The 21938-nt window shown below is 44.4% G+C and overlaps 1 protein-coding gene across 5 annotated transcripts in view; it reads left to right on the top strand.

The window, feature by feature from the left end:
• LOC139625093 (contactin-associated protein-like 5) overlaps positions 1-21938 on the top strand; it is a 141131-nt gene that overhangs the window by 21163 nt on the left and 98030 nt on the right. For all 5 annotated transcript variants that reach the window (XR_011691834.1, XM_071484716.1, XM_071484745.1 and 2 more), the window contains exon 2: positions 19275-19385. Coding sequence is in view for 4 of the 5 variants with exons in the window: in XM_071484716.1 (XP_071340817.1) it covers positions 19275-19385 (111 nt within the window). In the remaining variant the exon portion in view is untranslated. The remainder of the gene's footprint in view (positions 1-19274; positions 19386-21938) is intronic.

The raw sequence follows: 21938 nt of genomic DNA, 5'->3' as shown, positions 1-21938 counted from the left end.
CATTTGTTGGTGTGACACACTTTAAATTTCCGTCTCACTCTATAAAGCAACTGTGTGAGTTAACAAAGCTGCATCAGCAACATCTGACAACATCTGAACATTGAACTTTCTCATCTCAATCCAGCTCCAACAAAAACAGAGTTTGCGTGTCTTTAATTGGCAGAAGCACACACATTAACAGACCTCTCTTAAATCATGAAGTCACTGATATGATGTCTGCAGACAGGCTTTTTTCAGTCCCATCATACACACTTCACAGCTGAACACTGGAAGGGTCTGATATATACCACTCTGAGTGGTGGTGACCATTAAGTTGCTTTTTTGTGCCTCCAAAATATGCCTGAAGATGCCTGCACCACGTTGTTCACTCAGAAGCATGCCACCTAACTGGTGTAATTTTGACAGACAGTCAACCAACTAATTTCACATAACACCATCACATCTAATTTAGAAGTTTCACAGTTTGGAATCTGGTGGTGGGGCAGCCACCAGTGCTGTTTTCAAGAAAATATCGATCCTCAGGTTAATGTGGCTTCATCTGTCTGCAGCTTTGTGTGAGGCAACAGGAAGAAAGAGCCGACTGCAGACACAGAGCAGGCAGGCAGGAAAGGTAGTTAAGGCTTACAGGCGGACAGGCAGACTGGGAGGCAGACAGACAGGCAGGCAGACAGAGGAAGTGAACAAGTAACAGGGTGACAAGAACACAACAACATGTAAACCATGAATGACACAACAATCTGGCAAATGACTGGAGCAAGACAGCTTGTGTATACTGTATACTGAGAGCTGAGTGGAGAATGCAAGACAGGTGTGCAGGTGGGTGTGGGGAGTCGGGTAACTGAGACCTGGAGGAAAGTCTGATGAGCTGGGAGGATGGAGAGTGGCAGGAGACAGACTCATGACAACAGGCTGTGATGAGCTGAAAACGTCACTGATGTGAGGTGAGGTTCAGTTTTGGTAAAAGTTAAAGAACATCAGTCACTCAGCAGACAGTCAGTAGTGGTCTCCTGCTTCACAGGTGGTCATGCGGGAGGTTGCTGCTCTCCTGTCGAAATTGCCTGAAATTTACCGACAGTATTAAGATGTGTTTGTATTTAACTGTCACTCTGTTGGAGCAGCTGTCTGAGGGAAACATTATAATTGTATTATAATTGTTATAATTGAGGGAAATAATTTTCTCATATGAAACACATTTCACATGTGATACATTTACATACAAGCACATATTTGATTTGTTTGTAGAGCATCAGCACTGCTGATTGTTGTATTTGTCTCTGTGCTACAAAGAACAACTATGTTCATATCAATAAAAAGCTGTAACGATGAATTAATGAGTCAGCATTACTGTGTGTGTCCCTCTATTCAAAAGTTGTTCAAAAATTTGATTAAATGACAGATTGTCTCTACGTGTTGTGCTTGTTATTTCTGATTATCTAGAGGCCAAAGGTCAAAGTGAGGATTCACTGCCCAAACCTGAATGCATTTGCTGTCATCCATCTTTGTTCACATCACTGTGTGACTGGGGCGAGGGAGGGATAGGTGGCATCTATTATTTTTATCCGAAGCACAATCAGTGATAAGCTGTGGTGATGTAACATCAGCTCGGGGTGTGGGGCTGACTGTTGTGTGCAGCTGTCAAACTGTTGGCCTGAAGAAACAAACATCACTCCAACACTTGAAAATCTTTTCTCAAACACTTGATGTATTTGTGGCTGGAAGAGTTTTCACACTCACTCACAGTCATGTGTTTGTGCTGTCGCATGCAGATGCTCGTCTGGGCTCACATGAATATGAGATTTAAGCCCTGGAGCTTTGCATAGAGAGTGTGCCATAACACAATCATATTCATGGCTGTAGAGGATTTTCAATTATCACACAGGTCAAGGAGGCAGCAAGCAGCAGCTAAATCAGTCTCCATCCATAAGTCTCTTTGATTGACAGCTCAGTATTTGGCTCACCAATGTGCACCAACAAGGGGGGTGTAAACAACAACAGCAGGATTTATTAGAAGCACATTTAGCACATAGAGAGATGGTTTTAGTGCCTGCAGAGCCTGACATTTATGGCTCCATGAGTCAATTTAGGTATGTACCATAAAAATGTGATTGGTTTGTTTTTGCTTTTCCAGGACATCAAGGTCTCACTTCTCATATGTGGGAGTGTAAAGTGCAGATGGAATGAAGAGGAAAAGCAATCTAGCTTTTGAGGGAGTTTACAGAGGTGAAAGATGTGACCTGAGGGTTACAGAGAAGCAGCAACTGCAATGAGTAATGGACAATACCAGAGGTTTTACATGCTTAACCTAATGAAGATGTTGTCCAACAGGATCACAGGTTTTTGAGAGTGATCAAAATCTTTTTGAGTGAGATCAGAAAATCAATCTCTTCCTGTGTAGAGAATACAGAGGAAGAGTCAGGATTAAGTTAGCCTAGTTTAGTATAAAGACAAGATGCCTGGTGTCAAGACATGTGCCTTTATGTGTTGTAACTATCCATCCAGCCAAGGTCATTAATGAGGAACTCCCCAGGCTTAACACATCAAGCCACTGAATGTGATCCAGTTGCGTAAAGCCTTTAGTGTCTGCAGAGGTTGCTGTGTTAACAGGCCTCTTCTTGTCCTTGCTCCTGGCTATATCAGCTGCTACCAGCATTACACACTGAATTTTCAACTGCATTGTTGACTGTTGGCTGCATTTTGGGAAATGTAGCTGCCAGGCTTTGGTGAAAAAGAAGAATGCGTTGAATAAAAAAGATATCTCAGGTTCTGCCCATCATGAATTTGACTATATCATAAGAGAGCACTGCTAAAAAAAAACTTAGATGCATTTAACTCTCCCTAAAACATTGTGTATGGATGAAATCTTAACTGCAGATCACTTTTGCATTATATTACAACAAACCCATTTACAAACCATGTTTTGTTTTGTAATTTAATTTCTTTTTTTGTTAATGCTTTAATGGTTTCCTTTCTGTGAAGCCATAAATTTCATAATCTGCTCAGGTCTGCCACAGCATGCAGTCCACTATCTGTGAGCACATGAAATGTAATCACAAGTCAATCCACTGCTCATGTGCTAGAGGGTCAGCTGCTTGTTTCATGCATTGTGTGTGTACTGTATTCATGGTCCTTTGTTCATTGAGCAGCCAAATACACCATTTTCTTGTTCTTGGCGTCAGTAGGTCACCATCATGTTTTCCGGTGCACATGTGGAGCGCGTGCGTGGATGATGAACGTAGACCCCATTTGTAGTATTTATAGACACACAGGTGCATCCGCCATCCACATGCAAACTGTCTACATCTCTGTCTGTACTGAAGTCTGCTCAAGGCTTCATAGGTTCATCATTTCAGAACAATTTAGAGAAAGAACTGTGTCATTTGCTACTAATTATAGTAATAAAAAAAAACCTTCCAGGTTTTGTGACCTTCCAGCATTGTATGGAGGAATGTTTGGAAGGGCTTTGAGATAGCATCTGTATCTCTTGTCTCGATGACACACTGGTCTTCAGCAAAACAACCATGTGAACAATGTACAAAAAGTGCTGCAAACACCTCCAAGAGTACAGCATTAAACTCAAGCCAAGTAAGTGTGACCTATTCAAACCTGAGGTTCGCTATCTGGGAAGAATAGTGTGTGCAGAAGGCATTTAAGCTGATCCAGCCAGCTTTGAAGCTGTTAGAGCACTAAAAGACACTAGACCTCAGACTGTGGGCCAACTCAGAAAAATGCTTGGTCTATTCACCTATTGCAGGCAGTACCTCAAAGACTGTATGAGCTCCTAAAAGCAGACCCAGAGGAAGTTCCTGACAACAACACAAAAACAAAGGGTAAAGAAAGTGAGCCATGTTGTGCCCTTAAACAAGCCCAACATCTGGACAGACCAGCATCAACACATACTTGAACAGCTGATTGACTGCTTGCTGCTTCCACCAGTGCTAGGTTTCCCTGATATCACTTAGCCATTCATTGTACACAGTGATGTGTCGCACAGGGTCCAGGAGAGATATTGTATCAAAAACAAGATGGCTCACCTACATATTACAGACATGAAACAAAAAGCATGACTTGATATTGTAACTTGATGACTTGCAGACTTGGCGTTCATTGTGATGGATTATAGAGATCAAGCAAGTCTGATAATTGGTTTTTAATGCCACCAGGAAATGGATGGAAACAACACTTGACAGCTTGAACTGAGAAAAGAGAAAAAGTGTGACCCCCGTTGTTTTGTCAGATCATCAGCCAATGAGGCAGGAAGTGATGGACTGATAAAGAGGGAAGATGAGAGTTGACCTTTTGAATATCAAGTAGGATCTTCCAGACGTCAACAGAGCTGTGCTTGTATAATAATCAGAACTGTTCCTGTGGTGCTTGGGTAACACACCAGTCATCCTGTTTCTCTGATGGAACATCAGTAGCTTCATCTGTCACAGGGGTTGACTGCTCACCTAAACATCTCTGCTTTCCCTGTCAGCACATACAGTGGAAACCAGAAGTTTACATACACTATATAAAAAGGCACATAACCTTTTTTTTCTCACCGTCTAACATTAAATCAGATTAAACTTTTCCTGTTTTTGGTCAATTAGGATTACCAAAATTATTTCTATTTGCTAAATGCCAGAATAATGAGAAAATTATTTTTATAGACAAATTTTATTACTTTCTTCAAAGTCAGAAGTTTACATACACTAAGATTACTATGCCTTTAAACAATTTGGGAAAGCCCAGATGATGATGTCATGTCTTTGGAAGCCTCTGATAGGTTTATTGACAACATTTGAGTTAATTAGAGGCACACCTGTGGATGTATTTAAGGCACACCTGAAACACACTGCTTCTTTGTGTAACATCATGGGAAACTCAAAAGAAATCAGCCAAGATATCAGGACGAGAATTGTGAACTTGCACAAGTCTGGTTCATCCTTGGGTGCAATTTTCAGATGCCTGAAGGTGCCACGTTCATCTGTTCAAACAATTATAAGCAAGTATAAACATCATGGGAATGTCCAGCCATCATACCGCTCAGTAAGGAGACGGGTTTTGTGTCCCAGAGATGAACGTGCTTTGGTCCGTAATGTGCATATCAACCCAAGAACAAAAGCAAAAGACCTTGTGAAGATGCTGGCTGAATCTGGTAAGAGTGTGTCATTATCAACAGTGAAACGAGTCCTGTACCGACATGGGCTGAAAGGCCACTCTCCCAGGAAGAAGCCATTAGTCCAAAAGAAATATAAAAAAGCCAGTTTGCAAATGCACACAGGGACAAAGACCTTAATTTTTGGAGACATGTCCTGTGGTCTGACAAAACTAAAATTGAACTTTTTGGCCATAATGACCATTGTTACATTTGGAGGAAAAAGGGGGAAGCTTGCAAGCCTGAGAACACCACCCCAACTGTGAAATATGGGGGTGGCAGCATCATGTTGTGGGGTTGTTTTGCTGCAGGAGGGACTGGTGCACTACACAAAATAGATGGCATCATGAGGAAAGAACATTATGTGGAAATACTGAAGCAACATCTCAAGACATCAGCCAGGAACGTAAAGCTTGGGCGCAAATGGGTTTTCCAAATGGACATACTGCCAAACTGGTTACAAAGTGGTTTTTAAGGATAACAAAGTCAATGTTTTGGAGTGGCCATCACAAAGCCCTGATCTCAATTCTATTGAAAATTTATGGGCAGAGCTGAACAGGCATGTGCGAGCAAGGCGGCCTATAAACTTGGCTCAGTTACACCAGTTCTGTCAGGATGAATGGGCCGAAATTTCTGCAAACTATTGTGAGAAGCTTGTGGAAGCATATCCAAAACGTTTGACCCAAGTCATACAGTTTAAAGGCAAAAAAAAAAAATCTCTCTCATTATTCTGGCATTTAGCAAATAGAAATAATTTTGGAAATCCTAATTGACCAAAAACAGGAAAAGTTTAATCTGATTTAATGTTAGACGGTGAGAAAAAAAAAGGTTATGTGCCTTCTTATATAGTGTATGTAAACTTCTGGTTTCAACTGTATGTTCATCCCAACTCTGCAGTGATGGCAGGGTTGGTAATGTTTTTTTTCCAGCTATTGTTGTTAAGGCAAGGTGCTGCATTGCTGGGTTCTTAGAACCTTAGAATACATTAACTTAATAGTTTAAAGTATACCTAAAGATATAACTATGAACAAATACAAACTTAACTTGCTTAATGCTTCAACAAATTCATGCGATTGTTAAAACCTAACACAACTATAATAATTTAACACTACATAGCTATGAAGTTATTTTTGTGTCTTTTTTAAGCAATCATAGAAACTGTTTTGAGAGCATATTTCTTCTACTAATTCTACTTCTTAACTTAAATCAAGTTTGTTAATAAATCATATGAACTGACAAGAAAAGTATCAAGATTGCAAACAAATGATCTGTTGCATTTTTCTTGGTTTTTGTCACAGACTTCATAGTTTTACTTTCGAAGCATCACAAAATGTTTTGATTGCAAATCTGCCCTCTTTGGTTATGAGTCAAAAACTTTTGCTTGCAAAATGAACTGGTTGTAATGGGCAGGGTCTACACTGATGGTTGAGAGAAGCATTTCTATTGGTGGATTGGGCTTGGATTGATAGCATGGCTTTGCACACAGTTCCCTCCCTTACTCCCACCATAAACACTGACTGGAGATGAGAGACAATACGTGTTGAGCTACATGGAGGAAAATTTTCTGCTTGTTTTCTGTGACCATGGTTGTTGACATTGTGTGATGAGGTTAACTGTGGTGTTTCCAATAAGAATCTATCAGAAAAGCTGACTTGAAAGAAGTCATTTCTTTCTCAAGACTGTTACTGGCTTATGCCGATCTCTGGTGGCAAGGGCTGCTCCAGGACAAGTCTCTCCAGGGTCTTCATGATGTGGGAGGTCAGTGATGCCAGTCTGTAGTCCTTGGAGCCACTGGGACACAGTGTCTTTGGCATAGGAATGAGGCAGGATGTCTTCCACAGCACAGGGACCCTTTCAAGACTCAAGCTCATATTGAAGACATGATAGAGCATAGCTGGGGGCCACAGGCTTTGAGCACCCTGAGGCTGACACCCTCAGAGCCTGCAGCCTTGCCTGAGTAGAGTCTCATTTGCTGTCTCCTTATATGTTCAGGTGTAAAGCTCACTGTAGAGGGAGTGAGGGGGAGGGGTGGAGTGTTGTAGAGGGCAATTAGTCTTCTAATTCTAATCTAAAAATCTGCCTTCAACTCTGTTTACTCTTGGTCTGAAAGCAGTGATGGTCTTCATGCCCTTCCAGAACTCCCGCATGTTGTTTTGTTCAAGTTTTAGCTCCAGCCTCCTCCTGTATTCTTGTTTGGCCTCCCTTATCTTCACCTTCAGCTCGCCTTGTATAGCCCTCATCTCCTCCTTATTGCCAGCTCTAAAAGCCCTCTTCTGTGCAGTTAGGATAGCCTTGATGTTTTTAGTTACCTATGGCTTGTTATTTGGATAACAATGTACAGTCTTTTCTGGGATGGTGCAGTCCACACAGAAGTTGATAATTGACATGTAGGCCTCCAGCGACCATTTCCTCATCCCCCTTGTGGTTGCAGGCTGCCTTTTCAACAGAGGCACAAAGCAGGGGTTGAGGTGACCTCCCCAGGGGAGTGGGTGAGAAGAGCTGAATGCATCTTTAACATTAGCATTTGGTTGGACAGCTCACATACTGGGTGAAATTGGGCAGGGTTGTTGCCAGGGTAACATGGTTGAAGTTGCCTGAGATTGCAATGAGGACACTCCCAGTCGAGCTAAAGAAGTATGAATGACTTCACAAGCCGTCATCGGGTTAGCAGAAGGGGGAATGTAAACAGCTAAGACAATGACGTGAAAATTCCCTGGGCAAATGAAATGGCCAGAGTCCGACAGCTAAAGGTTCAATGTCCAGGCATCATATATGTTCTTTGACCGTAATGTGACCAGGATTGCACCATCTGTTGTTGACTAGAACAGCATGGCTCCCGCCTTTACTCTTACTGCTCCTGATGCAAACCCTGTCGGCCCAAACAGTCTAAAAGCCGGCAATGGAAACTTTGTGGTTGAGAATATCCTGTTGAAGCCATGTTTCAGTAAAGCACACGATACAACATTCCTGGAACTCCCTCTGACCCCTGGTCAACACTGTTAGCTCATCCGCTTTATTTGCCAGTGACCTCACATTGCCCATGATGAGACGGAAGGTAGGCTTATATCTCCTCTTCTCCAGTCATCATTGTCTTTGCCCGGCTTCCTTCCCTCGGTTTCTACTTTATCCTTCCCCTATGCACTGAAGGCAGAGTTTGGGCTCATTTCAGATTTTATAACCTGGAGGGGAGGAAGTAGCTCGATCAGACCCATGTTATCTGCAGGTTTATATACATTTTTAAGAGTTTGAAGATCCAGTTATCAAACATGGATGTTTCCAGTGTGGCTTCATTTGCTCAGCACAAGTCAGTAAATGATTCAGTCAAACACAAACTACTTGTTCATTCACCTGCTGCTGATGCAACCTACGACATCAAGGTATCATCTGATATGACTGGCCTGAATGATTGTATGATGCTGAATCACATTGTCAACATGATCAAACTGTTCATAAAGTCAGTCTAACATCTGATCATGTGATCAGAGTTGACTGATCAGAATCAGAATCAGAATCAGTTTTATTGCCAAGTATGTTTTCACATACAAGGAATTTTTTCTGGTGATTGGTGCAATTGGGGATCAGGGGGATCAGCAACAGTGGGGCCCTCTAGCCTTGTTGATAAGGCTGATAGCAGATGGGAAGAAGCTATTTTTGTGGTGAGAGGTTTTGGTCCTGAAGGACCGCAGCCTCCTGCCGGAGGGGAGTGACTCAAAGAGTTTGTGTCCAGGGTGGGAGGAGTCAGCGACAATCTTCCCTGCACGCCTCAGAGTCCTTGAGGCGTACAGGTCCTGGAGGGTTGGAAGATTGCAGCAAATCACCTTCTCTGCAGAGTGGATGATACGCTGCAGTCTGTTATTGTCCCTCTCCGTGGCAGCAGCGTACCAGATGGTGATGGAGGAGGTGAGGATGGACTCAATGATGGAGGTGTAGAAGTTCACCATCATAGTCCTTGGCAGGTTGAACTTCTTCAACTGCCTCAGGAAATACATCCTCTGCTGAGCTTTTTTGATGAGGGAGCTGATGTTCAGCTCCCATTTGAGATCCTCTGTGAATGTGGTTCCCAAGAAGCGGAAATGCTCCACGGTGGCCACGGGGGAGTCGCACAGGGTGATGGGGTGGGTGGGGCTGGGCTCTTCCTGAAGTCCACTATCATCTCCACTGTCTTCAGAGCGTTTAGCTCTAGGTTGTTCTGCCTGCACCAGGTCACCAGACCCACCTGTAGGCAGACTCATCGCCATCAGAGATGAGTCCAATGAGAGTGGTGTCATCTGCAAACTTCAGGAGCTTGACAGACTGATGGCTGGAGGTGCAGGTGTTGGTGTACAGGGAGAAGAGCAGAGGAGAAAGAACGCAGCCTTGTGGGGATCCAGTGCTGATGGTCTGGGAGTCAGACACATGCTTTCCTAGCTTCACGTGCTGCCTCCTGTCAGACAGGAAGTCGGTGATCCACCTGCAGGTGGAGTCAGGCACTCTCAGCTGGGAGAGCTTGTCCTGCAGCAGAGCCGGGATGATGGTGTTGAAGGCAGAGCTGAAGTCCACAAACAGGATCCTGGCATAGGTCCCTGAGGAGTCCAGGTGCTGGAGGATGAAGTGGAGAGCCATGTTGATGGCGTCGTCTACAGACCTGTTGGCTCTGTAGGCGAACTGCAGGGGGTCCAGGAATGGGTCAGTGATGGATTTGAGGTGAGACAGGACAAGGCGCTCAAATGATTTCATGACCACAGAGATCAGGGCAATGGGTCTGTAGTCATTTAGTCCTGTGGGCCTTGGTTTTTTTGGGGACAGGGATGATGGTGGAGGATTTGAAGCAGGCTGGCACATGGCAGGTCTCCAGTGAGGTGTTGAAGATGTCCGTGAACACCGGAGACAGCTGATCAGCACAGTGCTTCAGGGATGATGGAGAGACAGAGTCAGGACCGGCTGCTTTGCGGGGGTTCTGCTTCTTAAAAAGCCTGTTGACATCTCTCTCCAAGATAGAGAGAGACGTTCCTTTGGTAGGGGAGGAGGAGGGGGGTTCTGATGTGGCTCATTGTTGAGGTGCCAGGGCCCCTGCTGAAGTGGGGGAGGAGAAGCTGGTGGTCTGGAGGTGGTGGCTGGACTCGTGGGGGTTAGTGTCAGGCTTGTCCCGTTGTCTTTAAAAGCGGCAGTAGAACTCATTCAGATCGTTGGCCAGACGGAAGTCGTTAATGGAGTGGGGGGGGTTTAGGTTTGTAGTTTGTGATCTTTCTGAGCCCTTTCCAGACAGAAGCAGAGTCGTTGGCTGAGAACTGGAGCTGAAGTTTCTCAGAGTACAGACGTTTAGCTTCTCTCACCGCCTTGCTAAACCTGTACTTGGACTCTTTAAACCTGTCCCTGTCCCCACTCCTGAAAGCTTCCTCCTTTTGCCTCCTGAGCCGACTGAGCTTAGCTGTGAACCAGGGTTTGTCATTGTTATAACTCACCCTGGTGCATGATGGGATACAGCAGTCCTCACAGAAGCTAAAGTATGACGTCACAGCCTCTGTGAACTCATCCAGACTGTTGGAAGCAGTCCTGAACGCTTCCCAGTTAGTGCAGTCCAAACATGTCCGCAGATCCTCTATGGCTTCACTGCTCCACTGCTTCCATGTCTTCACAACAGGTTTACACAGTTTTAGTTTCTGCCTGTATGTGGGAATCAGGTGGACCATCACATGGTCAGAGTGGCCCAGTGCAGCCCGGGGGACGGCGTGATAAGCACCACTGATTGTGGTGTAACAGTGGTCCAGAGTGTTCCCCTCTCTGCTCGGGCAATTAACAAACTGTCTGTATTTGGGCAGTTCATGGCTGAGGTTACCTTTGTTAAAGTCACCAAGGACAATAACTAAGGAGTCCGGGTTGGTCCGCTCCACACACAGTATCTGATCGGCGAGCGCCCGCTGTGCCTCCTGCACGTTGGCCTGTGGTGGGATGTAAACACCGACCAGAATGATTGAGGTGAACTCACGGGGGGTGTAGAAGGGCCTGCAGTTTATGATGAAAGTTTCCAGATCAGGAGAACAGTGCTGCAGGATCACTGTCATGTCTTTGCACCAGCCACTGTTTGCATAAAAACACATTCCTCCACCTTTCGTTTTGCTGGACAGCTCTGTGTCGCAATCCGCTCTGAAGAGTTGGAAGCCGGCCAGCTCCAGCGCAGAGTCCGGAATCGATCCACACAGCCATGTCTCCATGAAGCACAGGACGGCAGATGAAGAAAAGTCTCTGTTCTTCTGCACCAGTAGCTGAAGTTCATAGTTTGTTGGGCAGTGAACGCACGTTGGAGAGAAATACACCTGGGAGCGGTGTGCGCAAGTGCACCAGCACGTTTTCCTCTCCTTCAGCGTTTCACTGCGAGAGCAACGGTCAGTGCACCCCTGACCAAAATGTCCAATAATTCCACAGATGAGTCGAGAAAGGTGGGAAAAAAATCCTGTGGAGTTGTTTTTCTGATGTTTATGAGCTCTTCTCTGGTGAAAGAGCTCCGGAAACCAAAGCAGAAAACTGAATTTACAAAGAAAATAAGGCAAAAAAGTGCGCACCAAAACACCGAGGCAGCCATCCGGGGCGCCATGGCAACAGAATAGCATCATGATGGATGTCAACTTGTCACTGTAGGAACAGCGGTTACATAACCTCCAAAATGAGCTGCAAATAATTGTGTGCATGCATGCATGTGTACATGGCATAAATACTTAAACAAATAGCACTAGCTACACCTCTGACTATGATATACTATGTACATTTACATGAAATATATACCTAAATATTAGGTATATCCATTCATCCATCCCTCCATTATCTATACTCTAAAGACACAAAATGAGATGTGATCTGTTTCAGTCTTTCTCCTTTTTGGAATGGGTGGGGCCCTTTTTCATGTCTGTGCCCAGGGGCCCGTTTTGTCATAATCTGTCCATGAATATGAGGCTTAATGTTTCTGATGCAGTGTTCCCCTCACAGTTGATAGGATTTACTGTTGTTATTTTAGGAAGTTTGGCAGAAATTGAAAAAACTGCTGATCTTCAGTTCTTGTGCCATTCTTGTCCTGTTATCAGACTGTGGTGATGTCATAGTTGTAGTGATTTGTATTTAATGACTGAAGCATCAACCAGACCAAACCTCACTTCATTTCTCTTTTAACAAAGAGAAATATGATTAAGCTTTGTTTGATATCATTTGTACTCGGACTGATCCCTGATAGTCAATAAGAAGTCTCAGACTCAGAGGAGTCTCAGTTGACCAAGTTTTGATTGTTGGTTGGTTGCAGGGGGAAGAAAAACTTTACAGAAAGTGTTGACACTCAGTCACAGCTGGTTCCTGCGGTTATTATGTAGCAGAGTTTCTTGTAATCAACTAAGTGGGCCCATTTAGTAATAAATAAATAAATAATAAATGTTGTTTAGACACATTCAGAAACGGTCAGAAAAGTGCTGCAGTTTTATTATACTCAGTATTACTGAGTAGTAATAAATTATGACAGAAATTTTGAGACCCTGTCAAAATGACAATGGCAAGAAAGTCTAACACAACCTCTGTTGACACAGAGTTAGAGTTAGGCCCAGAAATATTTGGACAGTGACACAATCTTCATGATTTGGGCTCTGCATGCCACCACATTGGATTTGAAATGAAACAACTACAACGTAATTGAAGTGCAGACTTTAAGGTTTAATTCAAGGGGCTGAACAAAAATATATGATTAAACACGTAGGAATTGTAGCTATTTTTATACAAACGCTCCTCATTTCAGGGGCTCAAAAGTAATTGGACAAATAAACATAACCCTAAGTAAAATGTTACTTTTCAATATTTTGTTGAGAATCCTTTGCAGGCAATGACTGCCTGAAGTCTGGAACCCATGGACATCACCAAACGCTGGATTTCCTCCTTTGTGATGCTTTGCCAGGCCTTTACTGCAGCTGTCTTCAGTTGTTGCTTGTTTATGGGTCTTTCTGCCTTAAGTTTCTTCTTGAGCAAGTGAAATGCATGCTCGATTGGGTTGAGATCTGGTGATTGACTTGGCCATTGCAGAATATTCAACTTCTTTGCTTTAAAAAACTCCTGGGTTGCTTTTGCAGTATGTTTTGGATCATTGTCCATCTGTACTGTGAAGCGCCATTCAATCAACTTTGCTGCATTTGGCTGAATCTGAGCAGAAAGTATATCCCTATACACTTCAGAATTCATCCGACTGCTTCTGTCTTTTGTCACATCATCAATAAACACAAGTGACCCAGTGCCATTGGAAGCCATGCATGCCCATGCCATCACACTGCCTCTACCATGTTTTACAGAAGATGTGGTGTGCTTTGGATCATGAGCTGTTCCAATTCTTCTCCAAACTTTCTTCTTCCCATCATTCTGGTACAGGTTGATCTTAGTCTCATCTGTCCAAAGAATGCTGTTCCAGAACTGGGCTGGCTTCTTCAGGTGTTTTTTGGCAAAGTCAATTCTGGCCTTTCTATTTTTGAGGCTGATTGATGGTTTGCACCTTGTGGTGAATCCTTTGTATTTACTTTCATGAAGTCTTCTCTTTATGGTAGACTTAGATACTGATACACCTACTTCCTGGAGAGTGTTCTTCACTTGAGTGGATGTTGTGAAGGGGTTTTTCTTCACCATGGAAAGGATTCTGCGATCATCCACCACTGCTGTCTTCCGTGGATGTCCAGGCCTTTTTGAGTTACCAAGCTCACCAGTGCACTCTTTTTTTTTTTCTCAGAATGTACCAAACTGTTGATTTGGCCACTCCTAACATTTCTGCTATCTCTCTGATGGATTTCTTCTTTTTTTTGTCAGCCTCAGGATGGTCTGTTTCACCTCCATTGAGAGCTCATTTGACTGCATGTTGTGTGTTCACAGCAACAGCTTCCAAATGCAAACGCCACACCTGGAATCAACTCCAGACCTTTTAACTGCTTAATTGATGACAGGTTAAAGAGGGAAGAGCCCATGCAGCCTTGTTTTTTTTATTTTTATTTTTATTTTTTTTTTGCAGCCTTCTGAGTCAATTGTCCAATTACTTTTGGTCCCTTGAAAAAGAGGCAGCTACGTATTAAAGAGCTGTAATTCCTAAACCCTTGCTCCAATTTGGATGTGAATACTCTCAAATTACAGCTGAGAGTCTGCACTTTGTATCCTGAATATGTTTTCATAAACAGCTAAAATAACAAAACTTCTGTCACTGTCCAAATATTTCTGGGCCTAACTGTATTTGCATTATGATTCACTGTTCGAAGGAGAGGCCCAGCACAGTGGCTACAGGGGAATACTTCATGGACCTGTGTGAACTGGTAACTGGTAACCCTGCAACTAACACTTCAGTCTATATTCACACACCACTGAGGTTGGATACACAGCTCCACTACAGAACTCTTCCTGAAGTGAAACGGACAAACATCCAAAGTGTCTGTCTTTGAGAGGAGAAAACAGGCTGCTACCAGTTTCCATTCTAGTCTCAGATTCAGACCTTAATGCAGCTTTGAGCTTCAACAAAACATTATGGTGGATGTTGGAGCTCACTGCTCTTATTGTAGCCGGCAGGGCTGAGATCACTGGACTCTTAATCTTCTCCTGCACGTTGGAAATGCTGTAATCTCACACTGCTGGATTAAGCAGAACAAACACACACACATAGAAGGAAGTGAAGCCTCCTCTGTCCTGTTTTTGGGGGTCACTGCACAAGTTAATGGACTGTTGGAGAGAGATTTGAGAAGTGGATAAGTGAGGCTGCTGCGACTGCCTCACTTATCCACTGCGAGACAGACTGAGGATTTATTTTCAACTTGAACTCCTCAAGGGTGAATTTTCCTTTTCTTTGTTCTTCGGCAGAATAAAGTAAAAAATTATTGTAACAGCTTCAGACAACTGAACTCTTGGAGAGCATTGATCTATCACATTCTGTCCTGTGTCAAGATATGGACACACACAACTAGGGACACTGTGCCACCAATAAGTGACATTATGTTAACATTTTTAAAATATGACTGGATGGATGAATGTTTGTAGTTCGATATGTTGTCTTTCTGAGAATTATTATTCTCACAGCTGTGTGATTAGTGCAGGAATGAGTGCACGGTTAGCATAGCTTAGCATTTAGACTAGAGGCAGAGCTAACAGCTGCCTGGCTCTGTCAAAAATGAAAAAAATATACGTCTAAAAATACACACAGGGTTTTCAATATGTTTTTTTTCTGATTTAAGCAGATGTCATTTTCCATTTGCGAGGCCCAACAGGTTTAGAAAGCTTATGTACTCATTTGGCAAACAACGACTCATATGTGAATGTTTGTCCCACTGTGATTGATAGTAGATTTAATGTCTACTGACAGAAGATGTGTAAAAAATAAATTAATTTCACTCCCACTGCCCAAACTCTATCAAAAATGTTCAGAAATAATTGTGTGTCTGGTTTCAGCTTCAGATGTGCACACATGTACAACTGTTACCCTTTTCTATTTATTTATTTTTCATTCGAGAAGAAAATAGCCCAACTGTAAAAAAGCCTTAAGCTCAGGAGGAAATCCTTCTAGATCCACAAGAAATATGAGTAACTGTTGTTTCATTCAACCACGGTAATATTCAAATATGTTGTTGACATCAACAGTTTTCATATTTCACATTTCCTCATGCGAAACATTCGATATCAGATCATGTAGTATTTTAAGCTACATACATTACATGAATGATTTTTAACATGTATATTTAATGTAGTAGGAGAGAGCTGCTACGCTTGCTGCCTGCTGTAGCTCCCTTTCTTTCTGTTTTCTTGGGCTGTCCTTTGTTGCCTTCATGTGGCAACTCGTAAATGAGCAAAATCTATTTTGTGCAGGATAATTAAGGTTAATCTCCTAAACCAATCCCAGCAGTAGGATATGATGTTTACTTGGCAAAGACAGCACAATTGATCTATTACAACTGTAAGCCTTACCAGCCTGGAACTGTCTGTGGCCAACTGTACAGGTATTTGTTGTTTGGCACTGTTTTATTAATATTTAAGGTACACACATGAAATAGATTACTGCAAGTATTGTAATGTAGACCTACCTCATACCAGGTTAGTTAAACTGTAATGCTGACAAAACACTAATATTCATCTAAAGTACATACGTTTGCACATCTTCTTGTGCTGGATGGCAGGTCAGCTGACATCTCTGATATCCAGATATGACTATTAACTATGTAATGCTTATTTATTTTTATTTTTTTTGTGTCCTGTCCTAATATCATTGGCAAGCAGTTTGAGTGGTCTGGATGCCTTGTGTTGTTGGGGCAGATTTACTCTGTGAAGGAGGAGTATGGGATACTCTTCCTGTCGCATATTTTAACTTTATTAAGACAACTAGAACGCATCAGGAATGAGAGCGGACAGGAAGAGGAAAACAGAGAGAATATGGGGAAAAAGAAAACGGGAGAAAACAACAACACAACAACTGCAAAACAACCACAGTAACAATTACAATAACTAACAATATCCACATTTATGGTCACTCTATAGTCCTTAATCATTAGACGCTCCGTGTGTGTGTGTGTGTGTGTGTGTGTGTGTGTGTGTGTGTGTGTGTGTGTGTGTATATGTGTATGTGTTCATTTGTGTATGCAAGTGTGTAGCGATTTGTCATTGGATGTGGTAGGTAGTTGATGTGGAGGGTTGCAGTAACACCGCCCCGGCCAGAAACCAGGCCACCAAGACTCCCAGTCACCCCGCGGCAGCATGCCCCCCCGGCAGCCATGTGCCCGACCCAAGGGGGAGCCCATGAGGGAGTACAGAGGCAACAGCCCCCAGTGCAAGGAGGCCCGTAGAAGGACAGCGGGCAGGAAGCCCCAGAGCCAGCCCGCGACCACCAACCCCAGCGCAAGCCAGACCCACAGCCAAATGGCCCCGGAAACTGAAGGCCCACCCACACCCCCGGCGGAGAGCCCACCACGCACTGGAGAGGCCCCAACCCCCCAGCTCCCACCCCCCCAGCAGGAAAAACCCCAGCCCACCACTGCAGCGCAGTATTTCGGCACCAGCGACCCTGCAGGACAAATGGAGGAAGGAGGACGGATGGAGTCCCCACCCCCCTGCCGGGAAGCCAAGCCCAGGGGGATAGAGAACAGTAGGCCCCCCCGCCCAGCCCCAAACCCAATCCCCCAAACTCGGCGGTAGGGCCCAGAGCATCCCAGAAATGCCAGGATTACCAGTTGGGGCCCCAAACCATCACAGCATGGCCCAGTTCCCCACCTGGCCCGCCACCCACAAGAGGAGGCCGCCCACCCCCACCAGGACCACCCGCGAAATCCCCGCAATGGATCTTCTCCCCCAACATGGCAGGCTCCCCGCACAGACCACACAGTAACAGGGACAGATAGACAGGGGGGTCCCTTGAGCCACCCTCGCCCCACCCTGCGTCTGGTGTGGTGTGTAAGTTTGGGTGTGCGTGCGTGAGTGAGTTGGGTGTCTGGGTGACTATGGCGCATTAAAATTGGGGGAGCGATCAGGGCATGGGCACCCCACCACTAGCAGGTGGTTGGGTTCTACCTGCCCTTCCCTACCCCCAAAGCCCTAGTGTCATATGGCTTGTGGGCCGTGTGGATGACTAAGGTGTATTAAAATTGAGGGAGCAGACGGGGCATGGGTACTCCACCACTGGTAGACAGCAGAGTCTAACCTGCCCTATCCTGCCCCTCAAGGCCCTAGTGTCGTTTGATATCTAATGTGCAATTAAAATTGAGGAGGAGCACGACACAATGGCAGTCCTGCCCGTCAACCTGCCTCGTCCCCGCACCACCCCTCAGAGTCCTAGTGTCATGTGGAATGTGGTGTGTGGTACAGGGGAGCAACAAAGGCAGGCAAGGCATGCACCCACCCACTGGGGCCAGATCCTCAACTGGCCCCAATACGTTCCCCATCCCTGCCCCACCCAGCCAGCAGGGAGCCAAACCGGGGTGCCCAGAGATGCCTTCACCCCTGCAGGCACAAGCTCGAGGGGCACAGACCCGCCAGGCATGGCGAGACCCCCGTCAGGTGCCTAGGATGGGACATCCAGACCCACCGATGAACAGGGAGCCAATCCGGCCAAGCAGGTCGACCCGCACATCCCACCCCCCCAGCATCCCCTCCAGGCGGGGAGGCAGGCCCCCCCCCACAACCCCCACAGTGCCCGGGGCCACAACTGCCCCAGAGCACCGCAGCAGGCGCCAAGACCCACCCACACCAGTGCAGCAGCACAGACAGAGCCCAAGGGCTCCCACACCTCCCCGAGCACCCCTTGCCCCGTGTTCAAATTCTGTTAATTGATTTTCCTTACAGGCAGATATCCTCTCCATGGAAAAATGATCTAATAGTAGATTTTTAAACTGCATTATGTTTAAGTTCTCTTTTGACTTCCAGTTCAGGAGGATTGTTTTCTTGGCCATGGTTAAGACTGTGAGAAGCATGCAAGATTTGTTTGTGTCCATATTAATGTTAGTGAGGTCACCGAGCAGGCAAAGTTAGGGGGAGACAGGGATGGGATGTCCGAGGTGCGTCAATAGTTCTTCACAAATCCTCTGTCAGAAATTGCTGACCAGTGTGCAGTGCCAAAAAGCATGCAGATAGTTATCTGGTGTGTCATTCTTGCAGCCTATACATAATGCTAATTTTTGATGCTTGTTTTTTGTTTCAGTTGCCTCCCTACAGAGTTCACATTTTCATTGATGATGGTATTTTATGCAAGACCAGCTGGGCCGTTGCCTGAGTCACTCTGTCTGCATTGAGATGTGACAAACAAAGCCAAGGCTTGGGCAAACACTATTGTTACCTAGTTAACACCGGTGAGGGCAGGTCAGCAAGATGTGTTGCTCCGCTGGGCTTTCAGTCTGTTTACGTTAACTGTGGTGGCTGTTGAAGAGGGAAGTTAAAGACGGTGGTGTGGGGGCTCATGCCTCTCACAGAATTAGAGTTTAAAGGTAGATATCAGGCATTACAATGCAGTTTTAGTTGAGACATGTTGCTGTGGGCCAAATTTAAAAACTGAAAAATTAGAAAAAGAAGTAGAAAAAAGATGTTTTGCAAAAAGGTTGCTTATCTAGTCAGAGGCCAAAAGGGCAGGTGCATGAGCACCACCTGAGAGCTACCTGTGATTAATGGCTGTCATTTTCCTTTTCTTTTACAGATAGCTGCAACAGTCCACTGGTGTCCATATTACCACAGTCATCCTTCCAGAGCTCCTCACAGTCCTCCATCAGTTACGCTGCTCACAATGCCAAGCTCAACAGGAGAGATGGTGGGTAGACATTCAACAGAACGCCTAATGACCAATTAAACATATCACCTCTTGGCAGCCTGGGGAATGGGATGACTGCCTCAACCAAGTTGCTTTGGCTTATAACACCAGCCCTTCCTCCACGACAGGTTTCATGGAGTCAGGATGCCTGTGTGGTGCACGTGGTGCTCCCAAATAACATGCCATCTTCATCTGCTTCAGGTTGTCCTGACTGTGTTGCACAGTTAACCCAGAAACTTCAGTCAGCCTTCAGTTCTTCTGCATGGAACAGGGACTGTGCCCACAATCAGCATAAACAGTGTCAAGCACACTCCCCATTTTTCTGGAGACCTTGTGTGGTTAAATGACCCAACTATTTCAAAACAAAAACTCACTCCGTACTGGAAAGGCCCCTTTGAAATATTGGAGTGCCTCAGATCTGACACTTAATCAATTTCTTCAAGATTGTCCATTACAACTGTCTCAGACCATACAATGCTCCTGTGCTTGATTGTGCCTGTTTGTGACTCATCTTTGTAGCCTTAACTCTCGACTGGATTGCCAGCTCCTTCACCCTTTAAACCTTGAACCTGCCTCTCAGATCTGTCAGCCACAACCACAACCCCACTCTCCACAGCTGAAGCTCCCATTCATAATATTGTGTATCATTGAAAAAAATGTAGTTCCTTTAGTGTGAAAGGGCCACTGCCCTTGCACACCCACCCTCTGATCAAATCACAAACTTTTCAATTTCTTTCAGCAACTGCTGCACAAGATGCTGGCAGGGGAGGACTGAAACATACATTCTAACCAAGGCCACCCTCTTCACGCAAACCATCAAGTTTGTAGGCTAACCATATTTCTTGATGAATTTGGCCACTATGTCATGGTTTGCCCTGAAGGGACCAGTTCTTTGGACTTTCTGTGTTTGGACTTATGCTGATTTCCTGTTTTACTTTGAAATTACTTTACTTGTGTGTCTCATGGATGCTATGCTTCCTGTCTTTGTGCTCTTTCCCTCTGTTGTCCCTGATGTGTTTCACCTGTGTCCTGTCATCAGAATCAGAATCAGAATCAGAATCAGTTTTATTGCCAAGTATGTTTTCACATACAAGGAATTTTTCCTGGTGATTGGTGCAATTGATCAGCAACAGTGGGGCTCTCTAGCCTTGTTGATGAGGCTAATAGCAGATGGGAAGAAGCTATTTTTGTGGCGAGAGGTTTTGGTCCTGAAGGACCGCAGCCTCCTGCCAGAGGGGAGTGTCTCAAAGAGTTTGTGTCCAGGGTGGGAGGAGTCAGCTACAATCTTCCCTGCACGCCTCAGAGTCCCTGAGGCGTGCAGGGAATCCCTGCCTCCCTGTGTATTTAAGTCTGTGTCTTCCTCTCTGTCTTTGTCAGATTGGCTGTTTTTCTCCTGTCAAATTTCCCCAGTGTCTCGAGCTCTTCTTCAGTTTTTTTCAACACTCTTTTCCTCCTGTTCCTGACTTTATGCCCACAGTTTTGATTTTCTGAGTTTTGTTTTCTTTGCCTCAGTTTGCATCATCTACTTGTAAGTCTGAGTTGTAATTAAATAACCTCCTTTGCACCTATTTGGGTCAAGAAATTCTAAATCTGTGACACACTGTGTTCATCTAGAAGCAAAATAATCTATAATAGATAATACAAACATTTGGGACTAATCAGTAAATCTGAATACTGACTTTTCATGGTTTGCTATGACTGAGTGGACCCTCAAAAACTCAGTCATTGCTAAAATGCTAGACACCCAAAACAATTAGCCTTCACTTTTTAAACAGACGATGAGATACAGAGGGAGTTTAAATGTTCAAATGATTATCTTTATATTCAAGCATCACATGTCACTAACTGGTGTCCATAAAGCAAACAGCACCAAAATAAACACATCTATACAGCTTTAACCACAGCTAATTTTCTTTCACCTTTTTCAGCTAGTTAAGGAAGAGTCATCACACAGGTACTTTAGTCACCAGTAAGTAATTACCATTTGTAAACCAGCAGGTGGTGCACTAACCCCTCATTGTCTGCCGTGTTGTCAGTGATGTCATCTTTGTCAAGTCCCATAAGAACCTCTTTCTCTGTTGCCATCAAAAGGAACATGTCAAGATTATCTTGAGTGATGGTTCTCTTGAGGTTTCTTAGGTGGTTCCTTACAAATTTCAGGGTGGAGGATGTTCTCTTACAGGCCACCTGAGGAATGAAAGGATCAGGGGGAACTTGTAGCCCAAAGCAATAATGTGATATGCATCCGTGAGCAGATTGCAGACAGTGCCACAAGTGACTGAGTTCATCAGTAAACTTCAGTATAATAACTCCAACTGTGAAGTCCTGTTTGACCCTGAATGCCATTTGTCAGGACCAGAGTCTTCATCAGGCTCTAGACAGGCTCAAACTGTGATCAGTAAATATTCAAATAGTCTGAAAACAGTTTACACAATGACTCCCAGTAAATAATGAGGATATAACTTTAAACAATGCTGTAGGAAATACTGAGCACAAACACACTTATTTCTGTTTATTATTGTCAAATTGTTTTTGCTGTGTAAATAGAAAAAC

This window comes from Trachinotus anak, unplaced genomic scaffold, assembly GCF_046630095.1.
Source record: "Trachinotus anak isolate AG129_WGS33_773 ecotype Australia unplaced genomic scaffold, CSIRO_AGI_Tana_v1 ptg000001l, whole genome shotgun sequence".
Classification (NCBI taxonomy): Eukaryota; Metazoa; Chordata; class Actinopteri; order Carangiformes; family Carangidae; genus Trachinotus; species Trachinotus anak.
Note: the sequence above shows the minus strand (reverse complement) of the source record. Positions and strands in the feature narration are given on the sequence as shown.